The 25,789-nt window shown below is 51.3% G+C and overlaps 8 protein-coding genes across 8 annotated transcripts; 3 read left to right on the top strand and 5 right to left on the bottom strand.

Annotated features, from left to right (window-relative positions):
• Nucleotides 1-1,124: 1,124 nt before the first annotated feature.
• BDV17DRAFT_242411 (dihydrodipicolinate synthase family protein) lies at nucleotides 1,125-2,411 on the top strand. Its single transcript, XM_073755993.1, has one exon. The coding sequence runs from the start codon at nucleotides 1,405-1,407 to the stop codon at nucleotides 2,332-2,334; it is 930 nt and encodes a 309-aa protein (XP_073610283.1). The 5' UTR covers nucleotides 1,125-1,404; the 3' UTR covers nucleotides 2,335-2,411.
• Nucleotides 2,412-3,875: 1,464 nt separating this feature from the next.
• Nucleotides 3,876-5,954, top strand: BDV17DRAFT_277029 (beta-N-acetylhexosaminidase). The gene has a single exon (XM_073759395.1). The coding sequence runs from the start codon at nucleotides 3,939-3,941 to the stop codon at nucleotides 5,760-5,762; it is 1,824 nt and encodes a 607-aa protein (XP_073610284.1). The 5' UTR covers nucleotides 3,876-3,938; the 3' UTR covers nucleotides 5,763-5,954.
• Nucleotides 5,955-6,027: 73 nt separating this feature from the next.
• On the bottom strand, nucleotides 6,028-6,667 carry BDV17DRAFT_296343 (uncharacterized protein; the record flags this gene model as incomplete). Its single annotated transcript, XM_073763270.1, has 2 exons — nucleotides 6,028-6,240; nucleotides 6,317-6,667. 2 exons carry the CDS (start codon nucleotides 6,665-6,667, stop codon nucleotides 6,028-6,030), a joined length of 564 nt encoding a protein of 187 aa, XP_073610285.1.
• A 1,023-nt stretch (nucleotides 6,668-7,690) lies between these two features.
• On the bottom strand, nucleotides 7,691-9,653 carry zfpA (putative C2H2 finger domain protein; the record flags this gene model as incomplete). Its single annotated transcript, XM_073763271.1, has 2 exons — nucleotides 7,691-9,093; nucleotides 9,146-9,653. 2 exons carry the CDS (start codon nucleotides 9,651-9,653, stop codon nucleotides 7,691-7,693), a joined length of 1,911 nt encoding a protein of 636 aa, XP_073610286.1.
• Nucleotides 9,654-11,779: 2,126 nt separating this feature from the next.
• Nucleotides 11,780-12,652, bottom strand: BDV17DRAFT_277034 (uncharacterized protein). Its single transcript, XM_073759396.1, has one exon. The coding sequence runs from the start codon at nucleotides 12,411-12,413 to the stop codon at nucleotides 12,117-12,119; it is 297 nt and encodes a 98-aa protein (XP_073610287.1). The 5' UTR covers nucleotides 12,414-12,652; the 3' UTR covers nucleotides 11,780-12,116.
• A 5,042-nt stretch (nucleotides 12,653-17,694) lies between these two features.
• BDV17DRAFT_242649 (uncharacterized protein) lies at nucleotides 17,695-18,688 on the bottom strand. The gene has a single exon (XM_073755994.1). The coding sequence runs from the start codon at nucleotides 18,323-18,325 to the stop codon at nucleotides 17,810-17,812; it is 516 nt and encodes a 171-aa protein (XP_073610288.1). The 5' UTR covers nucleotides 18,326-18,688; the 3' UTR covers nucleotides 17,695-17,809.
• A 3,132-nt stretch (nucleotides 18,689-21,820) lies between these two features.
• BDV17DRAFT_296346 (uncharacterized protein) lies at nucleotides 21,821-22,201 on the bottom strand (the record flags this gene model as incomplete). Its single annotated transcript, XM_073763272.1, has 2 exons — nucleotides 21,821-21,942; nucleotides 22,018-22,201. 2 exons carry the CDS (start codon nucleotides 22,199-22,201, stop codon nucleotides 21,821-21,823), a joined length of 306 nt encoding a protein of 101 aa, XP_073610289.1.
• Nucleotides 22,202-23,667: 1,466 nt separating this feature from the next.
• BDV17DRAFT_277056 (uncharacterized protein) lies at nucleotides 23,668-24,429 on the top strand. The gene has a single exon (XM_073759397.1). The coding sequence runs from the start codon at nucleotides 23,851-23,853 to the stop codon at nucleotides 24,145-24,147; it is 297 nt and encodes a 98-aa protein (XP_073610290.1). The 5' UTR covers nucleotides 23,668-23,850; the 3' UTR covers nucleotides 24,148-24,429.
• Nucleotides 24,430-25,789: the final 1,360 nt, after the last annotated feature.

The following is a 25,789-nucleotide window of genomic DNA, read 5'->3' on the forward strand; positions in this document are numbered from 1 at the left end:
GGGTATTTAGAAATCGCATGCCCAGAGAGAAAGCTGGAGATAGGGTGTATTCGTAGCTTCCAGTACTTTGAACCGCTCTCCACATGCAGCCAAGGTAGAAGACTCAAGAGTCGCCATAGGCATAGCCTTTAGAAGGATAATATGTTATACCCCGCATCCGCATCTTCTGGTTGTCAAAAGGCGCCGCGAGGAGATTTGTACATCTATACCTAGTACCTAGCACCCAGGCGAGCAGGTACGCTGGAAGTCCTCTTTTAAGAGCCCGAGCATTGATCCAAATCGAATCGAATGTGATGGCCCATGGGCCAACGCCAAAGCGCAAGGTTAGCTCCAAATTGTAGATATCCAAGTCCCAACAATCCCTGACACGTTGCATAACGCGGAGGTGGCAAAATCGAATGTACAGAGTAATAATACGAACTTGAGAGGGGGTTTCGAACGACGAACAACTTTAGAGCTCAAAGCTCAAGACAGAGTTCCTGAAAGCCGGACACGGTTAGCCGTTCGGAGACGTCGCCGATGGAGGGGAGGTGGAGTACTCCATAGTCCAGAGTCCAACTGTTCCATAGAAGGCGCGGCATGATTGACGATTCGACAGAGCTCTGCAGCTCGTGTAATGATGCATGGCAGATGCGCAGCGTGGAGGAATCATGTCGCGTCGATTTCAGCCCATTCTTTGTACGAAAGTACAGTACGGAGTCTACATAGCTGATCCGTTAGTTTCGAGTCTTTTGACATCGACAAATTCGGAAGATGTTAGATGGAGAGGCGGTTGCCGACTTGTCCCACAGTCCACCACGTTGCGCCGGAGTTGGTCCGGTTGTCTCCATCTCGAGCGAAGATAATATGAGGTCATTGAACTAGATTTTCGGATAATGTGAGGACGCGGCGTTTGCTCATAGCAAACCATCTCTCCGCGTGACTGACAGAGAATAATGGCTTGTCAACATCTCCAGCGACTGGTCGTAGGATAAGAGGGCGTGGGGGCAACAGCGATGGAATATCCGAGAGGCAATCGAGTCTGAATAACGACGGGGAGGAGGCGTGAAGAAGTATACCGTGGTCTGGACAGTGGATGGGGGATGACCCTCATTGTGTGGGGTTGCGTGGGGGTGAAGACGAGGAGGTGCAGTGGTTTCCGGATGCCCTCAATCTTCGTTTCGCAACCAGTGCTAAGTGACTTGGTGGTCAGTGGTCACTGGTGCCCCTCGTCGCATCGCAAGCCAGTCTCCAATCTCCATGGGCTTCCTCCACCTTTAAACCACCTTTTCCCCGAGCTCTTTTTCTCGGTCTCTCCATCCTCTTATCGATCCCCCGCCTTTTCTCTTCTCTCCCCTCATAGCTTCGAAAACAACAGTAAGTTTGATAAACCAGTTGTATCTTTAACTTACTAATTGCACAGTCATGGTCAATCGTCCTCTCGTCCACGGCGTCTACGTCCCAACCGTCGCGTTCTTCGCTGAAAACGAAGACGTGGACGTCGCCACCGTCGAGAATCACGCCGCCTACCTCGCAAAGTCCGGCGTCGCTGGTATCGTGGTGCAAGGAAGCAATGGCGAGGCAGTCCATTTAGACCGCGAGGAGCGCAACCTCATCACATCTGCGACCCGTCGCGCGCTGGACTCTGTCGGCGCCACCTCCATGCCCGTCATTGTCGGCACTGGGGCCCCTTCAACGCGCGAAACTATCAACCTCAGCAAGGACGCCGCTGCGGCTGGCGGTGACTACGTTCTCGTTCTCCCACCGAGCTACTACAAGGGCCTTGTCTCCTCGGCTGCCTTACTCGACCACTTCCGTGCTGTCGCAGACGCCTCTCCGATCCCCGTCCTCATCTACAACTTCCCCGGCGCGTCGGCGGGATTGGATCTCTCCTCGGATGATATACTTGCGCTTTCCTCACACCCCAATATCATCGGCACGAAGCTCACCTGCGGCAACACGGGCAAGCTTACTCGCATCGCCGCCCAGGCTGGACCGTCGTTCCACACATTTGGCGGTTCGTGCGATTTCACCCTTCAAACCCTTATCGGAGGAGGCGCGGGCGTTATTGCTGGTACGGCGAACCTCATTCCCCGTGCTTGCGTCCAAATCATGGAGCTCTACCGTGCGGGTCGTGTCGAGGAAGCGCAGAAGGTCCAGGCTGTTGTGGCTCGCGCGGACTGGCTTGCTATCAAGGGCGGCTTTGTCGCCGTCAAAAGTGCTCTGCAGTCTTACCGTGGGTACGGGCTGCAGCCGCGACGGCCGTGTGTTGCACCCTCGTCAAGCGAGGCTTCGGCTTTGAAAGAGGCCTTTGCCGAGAGCATCGAGCTTGAAAAGAAGCTGGAGGCGCAATAAGCCCGTCAGAGGGTCTAATAATGAATAGTGTTAACGGCCGCAGAAGAACATACCATACCCTTCAGTCCGCTCACTATTTCCACAAAGTAATCCTCAATATTTTTCATTGATGTGCCAACATCGTGGCATTGATCTGTTAATGGTCGAGTCACGAGCTAGTAGTGGTCATCGGTCATCCACAGCTCTCGGCGCATATAGAGACAAAGGGTGGGGACATAGTTTCGACCGTGCTCCTTCTTTGCCCAGGTAGCTTTGATTTCGTACAGGGTGGGATGAATAGCACACCGTAATAAGTCAGTGCTTCGCACTAACTGCGGAGTAGACGCCATGTAGATAAAGAAACTCCCCACGTTTTGTTCCGTAAGATATCATCAGGTCGGTGGTTGAATATATCCCCTCCCGGTCTAGAAAATAAGCGATGGTCAGTCGTGCTGAACTTTCGAATACTTTGCATCGAGGGTTACACTATGAATAAGGCTTTATTGGCTGGTCTACTGTCGTTCTCTCACTCGCTGAAGCCGTGTCGCGTGTGAGCTTCCAGGGTGGTATGAAGTGCACGAACTGAGCTTTGCGGGGTCATTTTCTCCGGCGTGCATAACTTGTCCAGGCGACTGGGAAGGGTCTGGATCGAGGTCATGCTCCACTGTTCCTGGAATGGTCTTGATGGGGTCTGCAAGAACTGGGAACGTACCATTCTCGGCTGGAAGCCATGGAACGGGAGCGGAATGTTCCACTGGGTTGTTTATTATGCTTCTCAAGTCAAAGTTTGCGCTGAGGTTGGGAAAACCCTAAGTTTTTGCAAGGGGTGAAGAGGACATAGGAAGGGAGTAATTGTCTTCAACGGATCGATTCTATTGAAGCTTCCCCGAGCTCTGCTGATCATGAAAGATAAACTTTAAAGATACTCTCTGGAGTTTAGCAGGTCGGGTGGGGTAGGGATTAGGTACTGCAGAGTATGCTCGGCATAAGCGAGGTGAACGATCGATAAGAGATGACAATGTCACTGTAGCTAGCTCGGACTTGGAAGTCACGTCGGTGCGGACGGTGTAGCAGCCAAGCTCGACGTACGAAACAATGCGTGGACGATTGTTTGACTCCGAGGACTCTTGAATAGCGGCGAGCGATCGCGATGTAACATCAAGGACATGGGCGATGGCACAGAAGCATTGTTGGCTTGAAAGCCCTGAGCTAAGAAAAAGCACCGTTGCTCTCGACTTGTTGGAGCCGGCAGCTGGACTGTTAGCTTGGCCCGATGGAAATGGGGTATTGATCCTTCTAACCTCACTGGAGTCACTGCTCGAGCTCTGCTCACATGCGATGTGATAGAGAATCAAGACTTGGAAACTGTGAAGTGGCTTGGTCAGTGAAGAGAGTGGAGATGGAGCATTGCTCGCGCGTGATAAGAATGTCAAGGGATGTAAATGCATGGTTGTTGGTGGGAGTGAATGAAGGAAGAAGTGTATAAAGGCATCTCCTGTTGATCTGCAGCACCTGACTCTGACTCTGACCTGCATCTCCCCAACTTCATCCTCTTCTCCCCTTCCCAATCACTTCCTCCTGTCTCTTCGTGAATCAAATAGTCCATGCCTTATCTTTAACTTATCATGACATACGCCCGCCTCTGCACCGCACTACTGGCGGTGGCTTCCTCAGTCGCCGCCGTCAAGGTCAATCCGCTGCCAGCTCCGCGCCACATTTCTTGGGGTTCTTCAGGCCCCAAACCGCTGTCCGACTCCGTGTCACTGCGCGTCGATCAGGACACCGATGACTCCATCCTCACGAACGCGTGGGATCGCGCCTGGAAAACAATCACTAAGCTAGAATGGGTCCCTCAAGGAGTCGAAGCTCCCATTCCTGAATTCGACCCGTTTCCTACTCAGTCTCCATCCGCATCCACATCGGAGAGCGCCGCCGCGAAATCTAAGCGCGCCGGAGTGCCAATTGCATATGTGGACGTCGCGATAGAGGATTGGGAGGCTGATCTACAACACGGTGTGGACGAATCATACACTCTGGACGCTAGGGAAGAATCGGACGCCGTTGAGATCACCGCCAAAACCGTCTGGGGTGCTCTCCACGCTTTCACTACACTCCAGCAGATTGTCATTTCGAACGGAGATGGAGGCCTGGTTATTGAGCAGCCCGTCCGGATCAAGGATGCGCCCCTCTACCCGTACCGCGGAATCATGGTCGATACGGGCCGTAACTTTATCTCCGTGCGCAAGCTCCACGAGCAGTTGGATGGCATGGCCCTGTCGAAACTCAACGTCCTGCACTGGCATCTTGACGATACCCAGTCCTGGCCTGTGCATATCAACGCCTACCCCGAGATGATCAAGGATGCCTACTCTCCCCGCGAGACCTTCTCCCACGACGACCTCCGCGATGTCGTCGCGTACGCTCGCGCCCGCGCCATTCGAGTCATTCCCGAAGTCGACATGCCCGCTCACTCAGCCTCCGGCTGGCAACAAGTAGACCCGGAGATTGTGGCATGCGCTAACGCCTGGTGGTCCAACGACAACTGGGAGCTGCACACAGCAGTCCAGCCCAACCCCGGTCAACTCGACATCATCAACCCGCGAACCTACGAAGTCATCCGCGACGTCTACGAAGAACTTTCTTCCATCTTCCCAGACAACTGGTTTCACGTCGGCGGCGACGAAATCCAGCCCAACTGCTACAACTTCAGCACCTACGTCACTGAATGGTTCGCCGAAGATCCCTCCCGCACCTACAACGACCTCCTCCAGCACTGGGTCGACGAATCCGTTCCGATCTTCAAGAGCGTCAGCGATGACCGCCGTCTCGTTATGTGGGAGGACGTCGCAATCGGCACCGAGCACGCCGAGGACGTCCCGAAGGACATCGTCATGCAATCGTGGAACTATGGCCTCGAAAATATCGACAAGCTTACGGAGATGGGATTCGACGTTATCGTCTCCTCCTCGGACTTCATGTACCTCGATTGCGGGCACGGCGGGTACGTTACTAACGACGACCGCTACGACGAGCAGGATAACCCAACTCCTGACACGCCAAACTTCAACTACGGCGGCATGGGCGGATCCTGGTGTGCGCCTTACAAGACATGGCAGCGAATCTACAACTACGACTTTACACTCAAGCTCACGGATGCCCAAGCAGAGCATGTCATCGGAGCCGTCGCACCGCTGTGGTCCGAGCAAGTCGACGATGTAAACGTGAGCAACATGTTATGGCCTCGCGCCGCGGCACTGGCGGAGCGCGTATGGTCCGGCAACCGCGACGTAAAGGGCAACAAGCGGACGACGCTCTTTACTCAGCGTATCTTGAACTTTCGTGAGTATCTCCTTGCGAATGGCGTTATGGCTGCTACGGTCGTTCCAAAGTATTGTCTGCAGTATCCGCATGCTTGTGATTTGAATTATGATCAGACTGTCCTTCACTGAAACGAGATTAGTATCTTTATTCCATACCCATTTGTTACAAATAATTGAATCGACATAGGTGCAATCCATTCGACCTGAACACTTTTTCCCCCATTATCAAAACTACTTATATACTATATACTATAAAGATTAGACCACCCCAGTCACATCATCCCAAATCCAACCCCCCTCAAGCAGAAAAGCTCCTCAAACCCCACCCCCAATAACCCCAAACATAAACACGCCCGGAATATCATGCTTATACTCCCCCGTCCTTCTAATCTCCTCAGAAAAGTATTCCCGCGCCCCCAACGCCCGGCCTCCAATCGCTCATATTCATCGGCTCCATGTGCGCCCGCACAGACATCTCCCACAGCGGCTGCGGGTCCTTGCACTGGTGGATTTTGCCGCCGGGCGTGACGTACCAGTCTGCGATGCCGTCGTCGTTTATTTCTTTGTGCGGGGTTTCGAGGGTGTCGTCTGCGGCGTAGATTATTGTCTACCGACTGTGCCCAAAACAAAACATTAGACAGTCCAGGGTCGATCGAGGGAAAGGAGGGAAATAGGTGAGATACCTGAATAAGATACTCAAAACAATGACTCAAATGCATCCTGCCCATGCGTCCCACCTCATCATCGGTAAACACATCCGGCGGGCGAGACGTGCTATTTACAGCGAGGTTATTGTTCTCTGGGTATAGCACGCCTCTTAGTGTAAATAGGCAGTGGAGCTGGTGCATCATTGCGATTCTGTGTTCGATCCCGCCGCCTTCTGGTTCCTCTTCAGCACGCGTCTCCGGGTGCTCGTCGAAGAGTGGGCTTCCCTCGATACTGTCCTGCGTTACGCAGAGCCCGCCGGCCGCGTGGTATGGCTGAAACATCCTTTCCCAGGTATCGGGGTACTCCGGGGACAGGTGGGTGGTCATTAGTTTTGGTGAGGAGTGGTATGTGCGAAGGCGTGTGCCGTCGTATGCGGATGTGTCGAGGATGGTCGATTTTGAGCCTCCTCATCCTTGTCCTCCATCCGGGGTTGCGATTGTGAGCACGGTGATTTGAATTGTTGGGGATGAAGAGGAGGAGGAGTTGTGGTGGCCCATTTTGAGGTTTTGGGTTTTTTTCTGCCTTTTGTGCCTACGAATGGCTGCTTGGCTTGGTTGGAGCCTTGAGAAGTACCTATTGAAGTAGAAGAACTACCGCCGTGGCTTCACCTTCATGCCGGCAATTGAATGGGTGCAGGTGGGTGCTAAGGAGATGGCGGGTTTATAAGAGCTCGAGGTGCAGCAGCCATGAAGCTCGGGTGGGTAGCTCGGGACATGAAAGGCTGCTGCTGTCAATGACTCAATAGGGGACTGGTTGAATAGAATGATGATCGCACCGTTGGAGTTGTGGATTTGCCGGCTCTATTGATGCCCGTTTGGGAATAAAGAGGCCCGGGGGACCGACAGTTAACGGCTCGGAGGTGGATGACTTGCACGTCGCTGATGCTGGGAGTAGAGGTAATCTTCGGGTTGTTTGTTGGTTCTAGAAGGTCATTCGCAGGCTAAAGAGTGGGACGGAGAGATCGGGGAAGCAGATAGTCCAAAGGACAGATGTCGAACCTCTGACCATGGACCACCCCTAGACCTTCTCGAGTGTCTATTACATTGTAGCAATGCCTATTGCCTTCGTCCTTATCCATAAGCTACGAAAGGGTTAAGTGTCATGTCATATCACAGTGTATAAATAAGAAATAATAGCAACATAAGAATGTAAGGTCCATCTCCAACACCAAGGTCCAGCCTCATATAGTAGTATATAAATACATGTCTTCCTTATTAACGAATCATCTGACGCAGTGGTATCAACTTATCCAAAACAATGCCGCTATCCTCATGCCATGCGATAAATATCAGACCGGGCATACGCATACCCAAGATGTGCTTCAGTTCATGACATCAACTCGTCAATGTCTACGACCTCTCCATCGTTCCGGGAAAGTCTGGCAGGAGCATCGCCGGTTGCCCGATCAGCTGTGTCGCAGGTCCGTCAAACCAGGGCCCCCGCTCTTCCTCGGTGGCGTTGAGGATGCCGTTGGCGCGTTTCAGCGTCTCAACGTCGAGGTCGGTGATGTAGGCTTCACGGTTCGTGCCGTCGCCAGCACCGCCGGGAAGCTTGAGACGGACCTCGAACTCATTGTCGAGCATCATCTCGTCCTTCCATAGCCGGCGCTGGCCGTCGAAGACGCAGAGAACGCGCTTCTTCATCTTGATGTTGCCGCTGGGGCAGCCCCAGGACTGCGGGTAGAGGTCGCGATTGTTTCGCCTCTTTGATGCGGTGAGTTTGCCCTTCGTGTTCTTGGTTACAGCGCTGTTTCCCAAGACCACGCGAGACCCCTTGCCTGACTTGGTAGATTTGGCTGGTCGTCGATCGTCAAAGTCGTCGTCGTCATCGTCGTTTTCGTCGTCATATCGATCAACGGAGCCAGCCGTGTCGAGTAGCTTGTGTTTCTCCATGGTCTTCTTCACCTCCTCATCTGAGTCGACTTCGGCGAGTCGCTGCTGGTTGATGGCCTCGCTGGGCTCTTCCTGCTGCACCACGCGGAGGACACAGTCGTCCAGATGCTCGTAGAAGTCCTGCGCATTGCTGAATGTGCCCGAGCAAGTTGAACACTTACCGGTCGCATCCTGGCAGTAGTCTGAGACACTCTTGGTGGACGAAACCGTTGGGTTCTTCTTGCGGCAATTCGGTGGGGTCTGTTCCACACCGTGGACTGAGGTCAAGTGGCGCTTGAAGACATCAGCTCGGTTGAAGCTCTTCTCCGCGGGAGAGCCAGAGCCAGGGCAGAAACCGCACACCATTGTACCCTTGTAGTGGGTTAGGGTGTGCCTGTTCTTGTCGTATTTTCGGGCGAAGCCCTTGATGTGGTACTCGCAGGTCACAATCGGACACTTTTCAGGGCGTTCCGATTGATGCGTGAGCATGTGGGCTTTCAAGTCTTTGAAGACACGCCCACAGTCGGGGTGAGGGCATCGACCCTTCTCCTTGGTATCGTCATCAAGCTCAATGCTACTAGCCGCTGGGCTTGGTTGTGAAGGGCGCGAGTGGATGGAGGATATTGACGACCGTCGATCATATATTGAAACGGGGCGAGAATGAGGACCAGAGGGTACTGGCGAAGGAGGAACGAGACTTGATTGTTGCGAATATGTTTGTTTGAGCATAAAGTTCTCTGCATGTTGGAATTGTGAAGGCTCAAAGGACTGAGGGTAGAAGCCGGTAGGAGCAAGGGTGTAGTCGGATTGTTCGGAGTAGGAGATGGCAGGGGGAGTAAGAGTAAGCTGCGGTTGTTGCATCGGTTGGATAAGAGACGGGTCTATCGCTGTCAGACAAGAACTTTAGTTTTCTGAGGTAAGAAGATCACTCACCAACAAAGCTGTCCGACTTTTTCTGGTAGATTCCCTCCGAATCAAATGGATTTACCATGCCCTCGCTAGGGAATAGGTCGCCCATAACTGCAGTTTGAAGGCCCAAGCCGTGATGCGTATCCACCCACTCCTCGTGAAAAGTATTCGCATTGGCCGAATAAGGCGAGCCCATGGCGGATGAAGAAGCACTGGCAATTGAGGGTCCGGAAGCGGTCGAGACACCCGACATGAAGGGCTCTGCGCTGGAGACTGGAAACCCACTCGCCTTCTGGTCGGTATATGAATCATCAAAACCAATGTTCTGATAGGTAGGCTGGGTGAAGCCAGTATCGTATCCAACAAGACCGTCCACGTTGAAGCTAAATCCGTCGACCAAAGCAGGGTCGATGGAATAGTCTTGAAAGTATGGGCCTTGCTGCTGCCTTGAAGACTCGAGAGCCATCATTTTGGCGACGTTGTTTTTGGAAGGAAAGAGGAGGAAGTCGGCGTTGTTGATGTCGCTCTGCATAACCGGGGGCGTGCGGCCGGGAAGCGGACTCGGCGATGGCACTATAAGTATACTATCTGTACTAGATCTACAGGTTGCACGTCAGCGACGATGTCCCGAATTGACGAGGGCCGATTGAGTTCAATAATATGGGAAGCGGGCCGCTCGGGGGAATAGCCAACCTTTTGGTCTGTCGCGTGGTCAACAGGTTCGAACTTGGAACAGTGATGTCGGAAAAGGTATGGTCCAGCACTGGAATGGAAGCACTGAGAGTTCGCGACGAGGTGGACCAAGGGCAGCGAGGTAAGGGAGGAATGCTAGGCAGGGGATGAATGCCTGGTCACTGGGTATCGGAGTATATATAGGCGAGAGAGAAGATGAGGGTGACGGGGAGGTGAAGATGAGTAAAAAAGAAGGGGGGTCAGAAGGATGAGGGGAGCAAAAGCATAGTTAAATGTTCTGTGATTGCTGGCCCTACGAGCAGAGCACCGTCTGGACTTGCAGTGGATCGGCCGCAGTCTGGCACTTAAAACCACCGCAGGGACAGGGGAGCCATTAGCGCGGTAAACTGACGGTCGCAGACGACAAGAGATGATGCTGAATTACTGATGATGGTGGTTGATGGATGGGGTCTGGAGGGGCGTGAACTAAGGGAAAGTAAAAATAAAATAATTTACGCTAATTAAATAAACAAAAAAAGAAAATAAAATAATAAAATATTATTCACTGTTGTATTGGCCAGTGGAGCCTGGTACTAGCTGTAATCTATGCAGTGTTGCACCGCCAGACTCTTGCGATCTCCAATCCTGCTGTTCCTTTCGCTGCGTCTCCGATCTGCCAGGTGCCAGCATCCATGTCCTTGCCCTTGCCATTCTTGCCATTAGAGCGCACTCTGCCAGTCATCGACTACTTGCTGATTGACAGTCGAACATCTGGGAAAAGAAAAGTTTACGGTGCGCAGTGCGATATCACCGTCGATCCACTGCTATCCACCCAGTGATCACGATTCGCGGTCGGGCCATATGGAGGGCAAGACATTCTCGTCGATAGTGCAGCGATAATTGAGATAAAGGCATCTTCAGAGGATACAATGGGCAAAAAGAAATTGTCCTGCGCCAATTCTGCCCAAGGCACCCCTGTCGAGCGGGTGCAGTAGTTCTCTCGCTACTCTTACCTCATTATGGCCCGCGAACCCAGTCCACGGCTCTGCAGCGATCCCAAGTCCAAGGCCCCAAGCTCGCTTGTCATGCCTGAAAACACGACAGCGATATTAAGTCACTCGCCTAGCGTTCGTAGTCAGTGATCGATATTTATTATTATTACGGATACTGCAGTTTGCTACCAGCATTGGGTGCACGACGCTCCCCGGAGACGCCGTCATGTGTATGCAGTCGCTGGGATCTGCTCCACAAGTGTCATCGGCGAGTCCGTGACGCTGGGATTGTTGTCAAGCCTCCCTGGGAATCTTGGCGACCATCACCCTTTGAATGCTTTGATCTCTGTGACAGATATCGGCTTCGGCTCCGCTTCCTCTCCCTGGCCCTGATCGTACCCTCTCTTTCCCCATGATAAGATGGTGGCAAATATTCTCCCCTCACGGAGTCATGAATCCACGGTTTTTGGCTGCTCCACTGTGAGCTTGAATCAATTTATCTTCCAGTAAAGTTTTGCCCGGAGCGCGAGAGTCCAACTCCACGACTCCATAAAAAAATTGTAGTGATCGCCAGCCGATTTACCTCTCAAATTCCGACGATTCCACTTGGAAGTTGACTCAGTTCCCGAAGTACAAGGGTTATTACCGTAGACACGGTGATGCTTGGCGGTCAAACATCATCCTTCTTGCGACCCGTCAATTTGGTTCACAAATTCCTTTCCAGGATGCTTACAGATATAACTTGCGCAAGTTGACGTTTCCCCCTCGAGAGGGTGTGCTGCAAGCCCGTAACAACTCTGGAAGATTCAGATGGCCGTCTTGACGATCTCAGCTCCACCGGAACCCGACCACCCCTTGTCGAGGAACGTGCATTGCATCCTCTGCGCCTCATTGGCCATGAGTCAAATGAAGAGTCACCCCGCCAGCAGACGAGTCTTCCAATGGCAGACCATACTCGGTCCCAGACGGGAAAACCATCCTTCGCTAGCGTCGAGAATGGACAAACACTTTCCCCATTGTGGACGAACTCGATTTGTCTCGAACCACTCAACCATACAGAGCCGCATTCCTCCTAGGCGTGATCAAGTTAGTGCCTTACGAATCCAATAGTGCGGTTCCCCTCAAGACAGATCTTTGACGTGTCGAGGATATTACTTCCAGTCCATATGAAGACAAGACAAGAATGTTCTGACAGGCGCCATCAACGACACCCGACAGCCCCAGGAACAAGGACATTCCAAGAAACCTTCTCTTTGATGTAACAGATCGATACGGACTCGATGATTCTGTACAAACCTTTGGAGCCTTCGTGTATGTGGGGCTACTGTGGCTCATGCAAGGCTGAGCCTTTGAGGTATGGCTTGGGTACGGTACAGATCAAACAAGTCAGCAAAGTCGAGATAGACCAAAGCAGAGATGGCCGGGCACTGAAGAATCGGGGATTCCGGAACTGCACTGCAATATCGACGCAAATCAGATAGAAGGCTTGAAACATGGGTGTATGGTGAGTGGTTGACACCATACGTAGTACGCGGTCGCGGTCGGAAAACATGATGCAAGCACGGCCCTGATGCAGAATACACCCCGGTCACGGTCTCCAAGGTGCATGTACTGCAGATTACCAACATCCACTTGTCGCAACATGCGCAGGGCTAGGTGTATTCCGGAACGCAGCAAAGAGTCGGTGGTGTCGGTGAGAAATTCGAACCAAAACCCGACCAAGCGCCACATTGCCGACCGAGCCACAGGGCAACAGCCTATCGCGGAGCAAGCAGCGGATCTCCCCGCGTTTCCATTGGAAGGGCCCTCGAAGCTAAGGCCAAAGCGGGCCTAGTGAGGCGCAGCATTTCCTATTTTACACCGCTCGTTCTTGATTCCATCCCGACTTTTGGCTTGTTTCCCGCAATACAACAAGAAGAGACAGAAGACAGGGTGCAGCAGAAGTTGCAGGACCCAGGCACATGATTGCGCCCGATGATTCATAGCCTTTTGCGCTGCCGAATGTCAAACGTCATCGATTCTTGTCTTCAACGTGCCTTCCCTGCCAAGCCGGTCAGGAACCGTTATGTTGCTCTCCCCAGCGTCGGGCGCCGCTCGCATTGACCGACGCTTCCACCACGATTCTGGAGAGAAACCTTATTCTCTCACTGTAATTTCGCGGTGGGAGAACCGCATTTCTGACCGGCTTTGCTGCCGAACTACGGTGTCTATTCGAGAATTTCCCCGCCGATCGCCTCGGAACTCTGTTTCATTTCCCAGCAGATCTCCCCTCGGCTTGATCAAAAATCACTATTCCCAAACTCGGCTTTGAGTGGGATGCTTATCAAGTCGATGTCATATCATCTGCCGCCATCTATCGCGAATCTTCCACGCGAAATTCATAGCATAGAACAGGCTGTAGCACAGATCCCAACACCAAGATTGGCTAGCCAACAATTTTGCATGTGCCTGTGTCGTGAGGGGATTCCGAAAACTTATTTCACCCCTCCTTCTCTGGCCCCCGATTACTGAGACTCACATCCAGTCAGCAACCCACATCCCACCAACTTGACCCCGGCTTTCCCTGCACGTGGCAAAATTGTCTGATGGATCCTGATACGGCCCCCAGGCCGACCTTGTGTAACTCAATTGATCCAGATTCGTGGAGGCCCACGCTGAGATCTCCCTCCCCTTGCCCAATCTGTGAAGCCTATACGGAGTCCGGGTAAGCCGTACGGTCATACGGTAGACCCTGCACAGATATCCTCGTACAATGTCCGACAACAAACTGGGAGAAAGATTACCGCCATTCATCCATCTCTTCTATCTCAGGCTATTCATAGAATACGGCAGCCTTCAGACAACCACTGTCTGACCAGAGTAGTGCAAGTTTTCGCGAATGCCTTATTTCCGACTCGTCCCGGTGATATAGCTTCCAGTCTATCCGGACTCGGAGACTAGTGTCGACATCCATCCCTCCTTGGTCACTAGGCAGAAAGCACACACACTGTCTCCTACACTAACCGCCATGAGTCTGGCCAAGCGAGTCAGCAGGCCAGCCCTACCAAGCTAACAGAGTACGTCAAGCACGTAGATAAGCAAATCCCGAATATCCCGCTGCAAGTCCGCGACAGTCAAACTCCGCCGTTCCTTCCGTGCGTACTCCAGACCATCGTACACGCGACTTATCTCCGCAGTCCACTGGCCAGATCAGTTTCCGTCCGCTCTGCCCTCGAACGGTCCTGTCAGAGTCGGACACTCGACCGCTTGATCCTTACACCCATCATCCATGTCACCATGTGTCTGAGGATGATTATTTAGTAACATCCGCTTCCTCGGTTTTGACTGTTATTGGCCGCAGAAATATATCCCTGCTCCAACCAACAGTTTATTTAACCCATCCTGGACCGTCCATCATGGTAACCTACCCAGCCGTCTCTCCAGGACTGATTCCAAACCCCTTAGTGTGCAATGCTAATTTGCTCCATATCACGTCCATGGTACAGTACGATTGAGCCACCACTAACCATGGTGTATTATGGGGCACGACTAACTGTCGGAACGATACCCAAGCACTAACCCGCTCAAGTATTCAGATTCAGAACCGCTAGTAAGTAGGTAGTAAATACCTACTCTCTGACTTCTGACTACTAACTACCATAGGCATGTCGAGGTCGGATACAGCCGTCTACTAGACCGTTTAGTACCTGGTACAGTAGCAGCTCATTTGCCAGGCGTCCAGCGGCGGCTAAAATTAGGATTGAACTCTGAATAGAGTTTGAGTTTCCAAGTGAGGTCCAACAGGGTAGACTTTCCCTGTCGAAACTTTAACTCTACGATGCATGGCTTAGCATTCGCCACGGGAAGTGCAGAATGCCAGAAATAGATACAGGAATACCTAGGACATGAAGTTTTGGATATTTAGTATGTAGTACGGGGTATTGAACTTTGAAGCGATGATTCGATGACTTTCTACTCTGTATCTCGTTTATCTCGTTGTCTGGTTTGCCATTCGATGAATTGTCGACTACCTAGTAAGAAGTAGGTAGCTCCAGAATGGCGAATCGCGGCCAACGCACGTGGACGAATGCGAATGCGAGCAAGATCCAGAACCAACAGATAGACGAAGATCCCAACAGTTTAAACGATTCCTCGTTTCTGTTTGGCCCGGAGTACCAATCAGTAAATCAATCAGTCAGTCAGACAAGAACTAGCCTTTAACCTCGAGTAGGTCGTCTCTGTTTCTGCCGTGTTACACAGCGTATTTAGCCCATACGAGGCCAACCTGGAATGCTTTGGATAGAGATGATAGGCAGGCAGATAGTCAAGAACTACCCTCGTAATCATAATACGTACCAAAATACGATATCCTCTGGGCCCGCAATCCGCAATCCGTGATCTCGGACGATTCCCGAGCAGATTTCCGGAAACCAGGACGTTGAGAACCGCCGTTTCGAGTCCCCGCAGTCTGAGTGAGGTACAGACTCTGTAACAATCTTAAACTGCCTCCCGGTAAGAGTCGAATCGGCAAGATCCATAATCTAGAGAACTAGTCAGTAGTTTCTGCACAAGCCGCACACGACCCGTGCAGTATTTGATATTTCTTTCCATGGTTCCTGGTTAGAGCCGTCAAGTTTCCCGCTACCAAGGCGCGGCAAATAAACTAATATTGACTTTGCCACAATCTTGAGGTTTCAAGAAGGGAAAGTAAAAAAGAACTATCCCCATGTTTTGGCCCCCAAGTTGTTGTAACTAACTTGCCGCCCCTGCGTGACAGCGATGTATATACGAGTCCGCCATTCAGATTCCAGAAGCGCATCGCCAGAGGCTGGAACAGTGGTGTCGGCCGAGGTTGGTTGGGCTAGGTCAACGTGGCCTAGTCTGACTAATTTCAGGGTTCGTTGCTCTGGTCTTGCACACTCGTGGCACGGCAGGGTATTTCCGCCAATGGCGATTGTTGGTTCGAGGCTCGAGCCTCGAGAAATTGTGGAGGGTGGGGGCTTACTTGCCGTACTGTGTCCTCTTGAAGTCTGCCTCGTGGTTTGTGTAGCACAAGATACGGACGCGCACGCCCTTACGAATCGTGACATGTGCCGGAGTAGAACTAATATCTCCATGCTAGTATAGGCACGGAATCAAAGGGTAACCGACGAAGCCGTAGCGCTGATCGCATATGTAACGGTGTTGTTGTAGGCTCATTTGCAATGCCTCCGACTCCAAGCATTCTGCCGCACTTTAGCACAGATCACGGCCCCAGGCTAGTGGTTAGCTAGCTGCTCTACAGTGGCGGTGACACTTCTGTAGAAACTGGACACCGAGCACTGATAAGTGGTAACGGATTTGTAAACTTTACTAATATGCGGTTCAAGAATTGGTAATGCCAGATATCGAGATACCATGGCCTTCTAGCAGTACGGTACAAGACTTGTAGGTGGATTGGTCAGCCAGTTGATCATCGAGTCTGTTTTCTCGGGCGACTGGATCCGCGCGGGAGCGGAAGGAAAGATAGAGCTTGAGGAAGTTGATCTGTCAAATGGTCGAGGCTCTAGTCAGCCCAAACAGCGAGTCAGTTGAGCCCGGGAATAGGGGCGAGAGAAAGAGGCTCGGAATGCGTAGATCGTTAGTATTGGTACTAGGACGCTCTGTCAAGGATTCCTATCTAATTGGCGGCAGCGGGTTTATGGCGGAATCAATCCACATGACCGCTAGCCGATTGCTGCAGATTGCACAGACTCTGGGGTCAGAAACCCACGACCAGCGCCTGCAAAGCCTTAAACGGTTAGTTCTTACGCTTCTCCTTGTTTCTCGTCTTTGAAGTATAGCGGTAGGTGCGTAGTGTATGTAGTCGCAAAGTACTCCATAGCTGCTCTCAAAATCGTAGAATCCAGGTCGGACTGGCTAGCTCTCTAGCTAACAAGTCAAATTGATTGAAGTGGAATTTTCGAAGGCGGAGCAGCAATTATGGTCTAGATTGCGGGATGCTCCTGAGAAGGATGATGGCTGTCTCGCATTACTCGCCGGTTTGGGTCGACCGTCGAAGAACAAGCAATTCAGGATTGTCGATCCATAACGCCGCGTTGATTGTGGCGGGGGTTGGAAATCTTGGGATGCAACGAGCGTGATGGACCATGGTCCCTCCATGCTATCCGCGATCGAGACTCCAGGCGCTTTCGAGGCGGATCCTTCGCGCTAAGAGGTCTTTCTGCAGCCTTTCACGAGATAGCTCGATTGTCTGTCGACCCGGATTGAGTAGCATATCGTGCGGTGTACTCACACTATGTGCGTTGAGTCGTTGACATTTTCCGGGCCACCCCGACTTGGTAGTTCCCGTGGGGCTCTTGCAAGGACCGGGCGCGGCTCCGAGTGTGCTGCGTGCATGTACAGCCACATCATAGTGACATGAAGTGCAGAACTTCGCGGGGCCACGTGGGAAAACGAGTTGTCGGTAGATTCATGTCAGGTCAGGCAAGTCGCTCCATCTCCTAGGCGTAGGTCGGGAAAGTCCAGGAGAGTTGAGTCAGGAGAGGCTCCTGAAAGTAGTCTGGTACCAACTGTGAAACAGCTTGTTTAGGATCTCCGCCATGTGGCTCCTAGCTCGAGATAACCGGAAGCTTTCCCCGGCATCGGAAGGGGTCCTGTCACCACCGCCGAGAATTCCCGTTTCCAACCGTAGTTGTCGTGAGGTGATGAGTACTTTCGAGTCTGACGAGAGGATCGAAGTTTGCGTTGTCGAGTCGTTGGGACAGGTCCGGGAGCTGGAGGAAGATACTTCCTTCCCAAGACGGAAAACAACGACTGGAGGTTTCCCAGTTTGAGGCCCGGCGAGTCTGTGACACCTCCAACGATGAACAATCAACAGAGCCTCCAAGCACTCGTCTGGATCACGAGGACGGCCACCAGCGATGATCCCAATCAACACTATATGGTAAGCTCCCCTTGATACTATTACTGCTAGTCAATCTGTGCCGCGTGTGCGCGTCTTGATGTTGAAAGTATCCTTAGGTTCCCGAGCCTCTCTACCTTTTAGCAGTTTGGCAGACGGTATCTACTCCCAGTCTCGACTTTTGGTGCGGTTTGACTCTCGCATCCTTTCCTTCGGGCCCGACTCGGTGCCCCACTGACTGTTTGCATCTTCAGTGCTCGAGCCTGAACTCCTTGTGCGTTGCGCTTCAACATCAACCCGAGCCCAGTATCCGCCCAACAATGTCGCTGAGCTCCGATATCGAAGGACATGGTAAAGGGCCTCAGCATGGGATAGGCCGGTCCAATTTCGGCTTTTAACGGCATAGCCCTGAAAACCACCTGGACGCAGAGAACTAAGGTACCGTCGCAAGTTGTGGGTAAATTGATGGACCGGAACGGCGCCCACTAGACATGACCGTGATAACGAATCACAATGCAGAGATACGGGTGCCGGATCTCGAACTTCATAATTGACTCTACCCATCGTCATCAGGCGGTGTCGCTCCAGAAGATGAGGATCTGTAGGCCACAGGTCCGGCCACTCCGACCGATTCAGTAATACAGAGGACTCGGTTGATGGTATCATAGTGGCCGCCATCCTTCAAGCCAAGCTTTGTAACTGCTCAATGGGGCCGACTCCGTTTAACGCCGCAGATACTGGCCCTTGTCCTGGCCCTTTTACAGAGAATGATTCTGAAGTCCGTCCGTTACGTCCGATCTCAAGGAGTGGCAATTTTACTTGCTGGGCAGTAGAATCATGATACTACCATGGGGCTTGTTCTTGAACAGTCTAGAAGTCGAGATGGCGCCATGCAGATACAGGCCGGGCTGCAGCGTGCGCTGGAGTTAGGCCTCCTTTCCGACCTGAGGATGGCCCGCTACTTTGGTTCCGCAGAATGTTTATTTCAATATTTATTTGCTGACTCTAGTAGATAATATGCGATCGCTGGACGCGGATGCTTCTGCTTTGAACAATAATAGGCCCTGCAGCTGTTACGACCATGCGCAATCGACGGGCGTTTCACGAAGCGAATCCAAAGAAAGAAAGCAGTAGAATCAAACGAGAAATACCACAGGCTATAGTTTCGTCTGGTGTATTATTTCCTTTTTCCTCTGATACGTGGCACCCGCTGCATCAATCATCCCTGAGCAAGAAAAAGGAGCAGTCGTTGATATTAATTCCAAGAGGTTATCTCGCTTCTCAAAACAATGATCGCAAATTAGCGCTGTTTTGCTCACCGTGTCTTTAGGCGATGATTGCGCGGGCGCTCATACAAATGAACGGTCAGCGCTATGCAGTAGCACGGCTGCGGTAAGGCGTCCCATCTGCAATTTACAATCGGCGCTCCTAAATAGCGATCATCCCTGCCATTGGCCTACTGACTCGCCAAGCTTAGCACGATGCGAACATGGCTTTCGAGAGCGCTAATGGCCACACCCACGAGTCATCACGTTCAGACCTCAAGGTCCCAAGAGGCCGGATGAAGAGATCGGTGTGGAGCCTACGGACAAACAACAGGATTTTCCTCAGCCATACTACATCTGTCTTTTTTCGGGGTTGGCTAATTCAGTCAGAAGACGCTTGCAGAGTATCAAATCACTTAGCATTGATTGTGGTCTGGACGTTACAATGGCTTGAGCCCTTCAGCGCATTTTCGACGGCCCGTTCTCTAGGTACAGAGACTACTGCAGTATTCTGGTGCTGTACTGTGGCCTGCAAGCATCAGGTAAAACTGGTCCTGTAGGGCTGAATACCATGCGGCGCTATGGAGGGTTGCTATAGCGTATGCTTCTATTTCGTGCGTCTAAGCCTCACTTGATATTAATTTCTCATACAGGGATTCCTTCCTCCCCCCTTTTCGTGGCCTTGCCTTGCTTTTGCTGCGTATGCACCCTAGTCTTAGTTTGTTGACCGTCTCGTGTTTTTGGTTAACTCGCAGGCAGTGTGAGTCCGACCGCGAAGACCCTTTGCAGCCAAAAAGAATGGGGCAACGCAGTGAGAGAGACTACCAGCCCTATATTCCTCGGCATGAGCATATGCACCTGCAAATGGGTGTGAGACCACAAATCCCATCCCACTGACGGACCGATCCTGGGGGCCAACTCTAGACCGCACAGATGATGTGGACGCGCCTGGCCAAGTCGTTGCATTTTCTCCAAGACCTTGACAGCTGAGCCGATGGAGTTACTCTGCTCTCCATTTGCTCTTTTCCTTCACGGCAAGCCACAATGCTGCCACAATCTCCTATATAGGGCTAGTCCTCGGGATCCCCGGACGCCCAGTTTACCACGCGTTATTGCTCACCAAGGTCAACTCATTTAGCGACAGGGCTGAGTCTGACGGGGTCCACCCCGTCTTACTCACCGTCTCCAGTCTTTAGACTCCCTCTAGCGTCAAGCTCAAGCCGTCAACGGACCGAAGCTCGTATCAGCAAGACGTTTCGTCTAGACTTCCACGTCTTTCCTTGACCTCCACGGACTCTGATAATGTCCGATCCTAGAGTCGTGGCGTTGGACAAGTGACGGTCAACCTATCACGCTCACGAGTCAAAGTCGCCAACGTCGTCGACATCGCTGAAAGTGAAACGGCTATAGAGTACAGAGTATGCGGGATGCAAAACCTTACCTTGAGGGCATGGACAAGACGCTGCCCCTGCATTCTCATTAGCCCAGCAGTACAACGCCTCATTAAAAGCCTCTTCCAATGGCTCCCGGTATCCGGGGAGTTGGGCCACTCTTCGTGCTGGGATGCGCTGCGCTAATGCCATGCTACCGTCCTTGTTTCCAAACCGCCGGAGCCGATCCTTTAGGCCGCCAACAATTGGTTTGTTTGGTTGGTTGAGGCAGTTGAGGCTAATGCGGGCTATGTATTTGGAATATCTGCTCATCTGTTCGACGGGCCGTTTCAATGCCAACCAGATCAATGGATCAATGCCCCTTTTCTCTGCATGAGAGTGAAGGATTTGGTCATCCGCGTTGTGAAATGCGTGGTCTTGCACGGTCTTGCAGGGGTTGCGTCTTGAGACGGGTAATCGGTTGGTTGGAATGGAGGCCGGCCATGGTTGGGTTGATTAGGTAGGGTACTAGGCAGGTGTTCCTTGGTCGCGCTGACATGTGGGCCGCCTGTCTATGTTTACCTTTGATAATGGCGAGGTTGATATGAAGTAAATATTCGAGTGGTAGAGACTGAAGGGCTCATGATACTGCCCGTTGCAATCCAACTACCAACCCATTCTCTTTTTCCACCGTCGATGTTGATATGGACCGCAATGAGCAAGCAAGCCACTAGTCAAGAGCATCCAGGACAGAACGCTCCTCGCAAGATGCTCAATTGAATCCATCATGCCAGACACACATTAGAGAGGCACCACCATGGCTAAGCCCAGTCAGTCCACCCTTACTCCCGCAAGAGGACAGGAAATGCAAACGCTAATGATAGAATCAAGGTTCTAGTGTCTAGTCCCTCTCTTTTCCATCTCTGTGCACCACCTATACCATGCCTCAAGCAGAACGAGAATGAGTAAAGAAAACGCCATACTAAGTAATACTCCCACTTACCGACGGGACGAAGGGCATACAGCGGAAGCAGATCGATCCGAGTCTGGAGGGCATGGCAGGCCAATTCTACTGTGCTCCTGCTCCTATGGGGACACTTGGTACTTAGACTGGGATTAGGAATGACGCAGCTGCTGTGCGTCCGTTCTTAAATAGGGATCGCATGTATATGAGAACTACAGCCATGTTCTCAAAGTACATAGCATAGTATATTAGAGTAGTTCGACCAATCCGAGATAAGTCCAACTAGAACATCGCTCATGCTATATCGCAAGGACAAATCCTCAGACTAGGATCTCTCAAGCAAGAGTATAGCGAAAGTTCCCCGTGAAACGGAGGAGAAACGGGGTATCCTCATTCAACCAAAAACCTTCGCAATCCGATCCTCCACCACGCGCACGGGAGCCGCAACCACAGTCGCTACTCCCGCTGCAACTGCTGTACCCCAATATCCGAACGTCCCTACCATTGCCATGCTCGTCAGGGTTGCGAAGATGCCTTTGCCTAGGGTAGCGCCACTGTAATTCACCGACTGATACTACGCAGCGGAGGGATCCTGCAACGACTCCTCAATGGCCCAAATCTTAAATCTTAAACTAAGTGTTATCCAAAGAACAGCCGTTAAAATCACGATCCATATTGCAACGTCCGCGAGGTCGCCTAGAGTTACGCGTTTGTGTTAGTATATCCTCTCATTCAGGATAGCAGTAATACAGGAAGCGAAACGAAACTTACTTTGACGACGCTCGAGCCAGTCGAGCAGGTCATTCAATTGTGTCCATGTAGATGAAGAACCGGAGGGTAAAGAGCGCCAGCCCCCTGCAGCTGGTTGCGAAAAGGAGGAGCCGAGGAAGTAGTCTGCTGCTGCTGCGGGGAGAAAAACGATGGGGCTGTGTAGTTGGGAATTGAAAGAATTCATTGCTGTGGATAGCTGGGCTGCTGAGGGATCAAAAAGGATCTTCTTGGGTAGGTAGGATGGATCGCGGTGCGCAAACGAGGGTGGAGTGCAGCACCTGGGAAGGGGAGCTAGATAGAAAGAAGGTGGGTAGTAGAAAGTGGATGGGTGTTATGCCTGAGAAGACCCGGTGGTTGAAGGATAGGTAGATTGTTGTGAATGCACGGATTCTTTCCATTGGAAACTGAACACTATTGTTATGTATTTCTTATCCTACTTGTACTGAAATTGAGCTATGGAATGACCACCTGTGAGAAACAAGGAGATAAAAATCTAGGGGATTGAAACCGTCCCAAATAGCTAACCTGTTTCTATGAGTCCATTTAAGTGCCATAGTAGTAACGCATGGGAAGTATCCCTCTAGGTATGATTGCTGCTAGCACCCCTGAGCCCATCCCAATCGCCTTGGAGTTTTTCTCTCCTGCATCTCAAACAAACATCCCAGCATAAAACACCGGAGAATAAACAAAAGGAATAGATCCAGTGAGAAGAGAAGACTCCAACAACTTCAAACACTCTGCATTCAATCCGAGTCCTATGACCTAATAGTGATCGCGCAGCTTTCCCAGTCTTCCCATCCTCAGCATCGCGGCCCTATACCCATACCCAGGTACCCAAGATAGCTTCGGCCAGTGCTTAATTACCTAAATAGCTGACTGGAACCATGACCTGACCGCAAGTCTCGGTTTCGATACCAGAGGGGATCCTGACTCCTCTGGAGAAGAAAAAAGCACCTTGTCGACAAAACTCTTCCTCATATTCTGAATCGAAGATCGCCAATATCACAATAAGCCCAAACAAGCCAAAAAAAGCAAGGCAGATATTTTCCTCCCATTTCTCTCTACAATCGGCAGCAGCACATTCAACGAGGTCCATATCACCACCCAGCAGCCGCGAGAATCGCGACTGGTATTACGAGGTCGCTGACCACGAAGATCCCAAAGACGAGAACTACAACTGTCAAGGCGAGAAAGATGAGATACCATATCTCAGAGCCTAGTAGGAAGAGGATGACGAGATGGCCGGGTCTAATTGCTGAATTTTGGAAAGGCAGAGGAAGCAGGAGGGCAAGCGATAAGAGGCCTAAGCTGATCACGCCCGTCATTTCTGCTGCCAAGGCTGATAAAGCGAGATTCGCTAACTTTTCCGTGACGGTGAGGAATTGATGGTTTACTTTTGAAGATATCTGTGGGTTTGACTGAGCAAGCTGGTGATGAACATTAGGATAAAGGTCTAAAGACAAAGGGTAAAGTGCGGAAGGGGAAAAGGGGGGTAGTCAAGTTGAGAGATTTAACGAGCTTAGGAGATACAAGGCCGCTCAACCGTCTGTATGGTAGCGGGTGCTTGCGCAATATCAATGTTTATGAGGTGTTGCTGAAGCACTCGACATATCATGGAACAATTATCTTACAGCACGTCAAAAGCCCTTCCAAACCCCTAGGATACAAGTAAGACAGTACATAGGCAGAGGAAACAACGAAGCGCAGTGACCCAAGTGTCTATTCGCCTTAAAGCAGGATCATTGCCGGTATCAGTACGCTCATGGCAAGTATGTCTACTCAGATTCAGAGTATGCCGGCCGGGGCATCGCCTCCAACGCCAACCAAAGCAGTATGGAGTTCTGTATCAGCACCCAGCTAGTGAGGCCCATGAGCGCTTTTCGAGCCAGGGCAGGTGCAGCATCCAGTCCAGTCGAAGCAAGTGAATCGACAACGTCCAGCATAGGCAGTCCCAGTGTGAAGATGCCAGTCAGGGTAAAGGCTATTCCAGCGCCGTCGGTTTCAGACGGGGTAGGTGCAACTGTGCCCACAGCGCCTCCAACCAGAAACGTCATTGGAAGTATGACTATCCCTAGTTATGCTATGGCCCTCCACAGCGGGAAAGCTGCCTTATATCCTGTAAACAAGTAGCGGAGCAGTTGCGTAGAAAATCAGGCGCGAATGTGCGAGGGCCAGGAGAGGAGAGACGCCTTGGAGTCGAGATTGATCTCTTAAGGCGCTCTTTGTTAACCACAGCTTGGTCAATTTATCCCAAAACAACGGAGGAGGATGGAAACTGCGTAGTTTTGGTCGTAGCTGACGCCTGGAAGGTGGCATATGGAGAGTGTGTAAAGATAGAAAGATTGAGAACAGATGGTCAAGAAAGAAATGACAGCCAGTGAGTCAGGGGGGGTCTCTTATTAAACGCCTGAGACAAACAGACCAAGTATAGTTGGCTCTGTTCTGGGTCGGAACAAAGAGAAGCTTCAGCATCAACATCCACGATGAAAGAACCACATTCCATATTTAGTATCCAAGATTTTGGTACGAGGCATCAGCCACAGAGCGATATTGCCTATTCGTTCGTCGGTGAGGGACTGACATGGGAGGGGAAAAGTTAAGTTGACTAGTTGAAGTTTGGACAGATGTTGAACTCTTCTTGTGGGCAAAACCTTGCTTTATTTCTAGTCTCACATGTTTGTCTATTCAGAATCAACAGTCGCCATCAAGCTATGTTTGGATCCGTTCAAAATATAAGGCTGTCCAAAGCATGAAGTCGGGAAACAAATACAGCCTTTCCAACGAATCGGCCATGGGCGACCGTACGGCCTTGCGGGTTTTCCTCACTATGGCTAGGCGTAGAACTAGGTAGTGAAAAATCCAATCAGATAATATATGTAGGACCGGTCGATGGGCTCGTAAATACACTTTCAAGATACATCTCTGCTTGTTCTTGCGAGAGTGTGAGCTGGACACATCGTTGCCTAACCTCGCTTTATCAGGCGCAAATTGCTAGAGCTGTCGGCCAGCAGTAAGCGTACGCTACCAATAAGCTTAGGCCGTCAATGAGCGTAGTGATCACATATCGGGAAATTTCAAGCTATGCAAGCTTCCTTTGAATGGAACACCAAAATACCATGAGATGACGAAATCTGATTCTTCCCAGATCTAGTCCTCACATGTGGGACTTTCTTTATTACTTCGACTGTTATCCTCTGGATCAAGCTGAACATATATGTTCCTAGGCTAGGGGTGGCAGCGCCATGTCTTCAAAAGGGTTCGCTGCTCACACTTAGTCTGCTGGAGACAAGTGGGCCAGTTCACAATCAAGGAGCAGCAGTTGCTTGAATGATAATGTCGGCTCTTCCAGGCATGGTGTCCCGACGTGGAGGAAAATGGTTTGGCCTGCGTACTCGAACCAGAAAGTCAAGGCATTTTAATTGGTTTAATGATGCTTTCGATAATAAGCCCGGTCTGAAGATAATCACAAGATTCCTTGGGTTCTCACACTTGACGCCGCTCCTCGAGCTCAAGCGCCCCAAACATTAAGCGATCGAATCTACTATCGACCCCAGAGGGCTATGTCTCCCCTAGCCTATCTCCGACTCACAGGAAGATGAGTGATCCAAAACCGTGACTCTCTGAGGGTGGTCTGCTCCGGACAAGTAGAGGTCTGGAGACAAAACAATCAGGAATATTCTTTACCAAGGAACTAATGATTTTGAAAATTTAAAAGCCAGGGTTAGGACTAAACAAGGGTACTCTATTCGAACCCTATAGTGTTGCTTTTCCC

The sequence above is a fragment of the Aspergillus undulatus genome (genome assembly GCF_047715775.1).
Source record: "Aspergillus undulatus strain CBS 261.88 unplaced genomic scaffold BDV17scaffold_90, whole genome shotgun sequence".
Lineage (NCBI taxonomy): Eukaryota > Fungi > Ascomycota > Eurotiomycetes > Eurotiales > Aspergillaceae > Aspergillus > Aspergillus undulatus.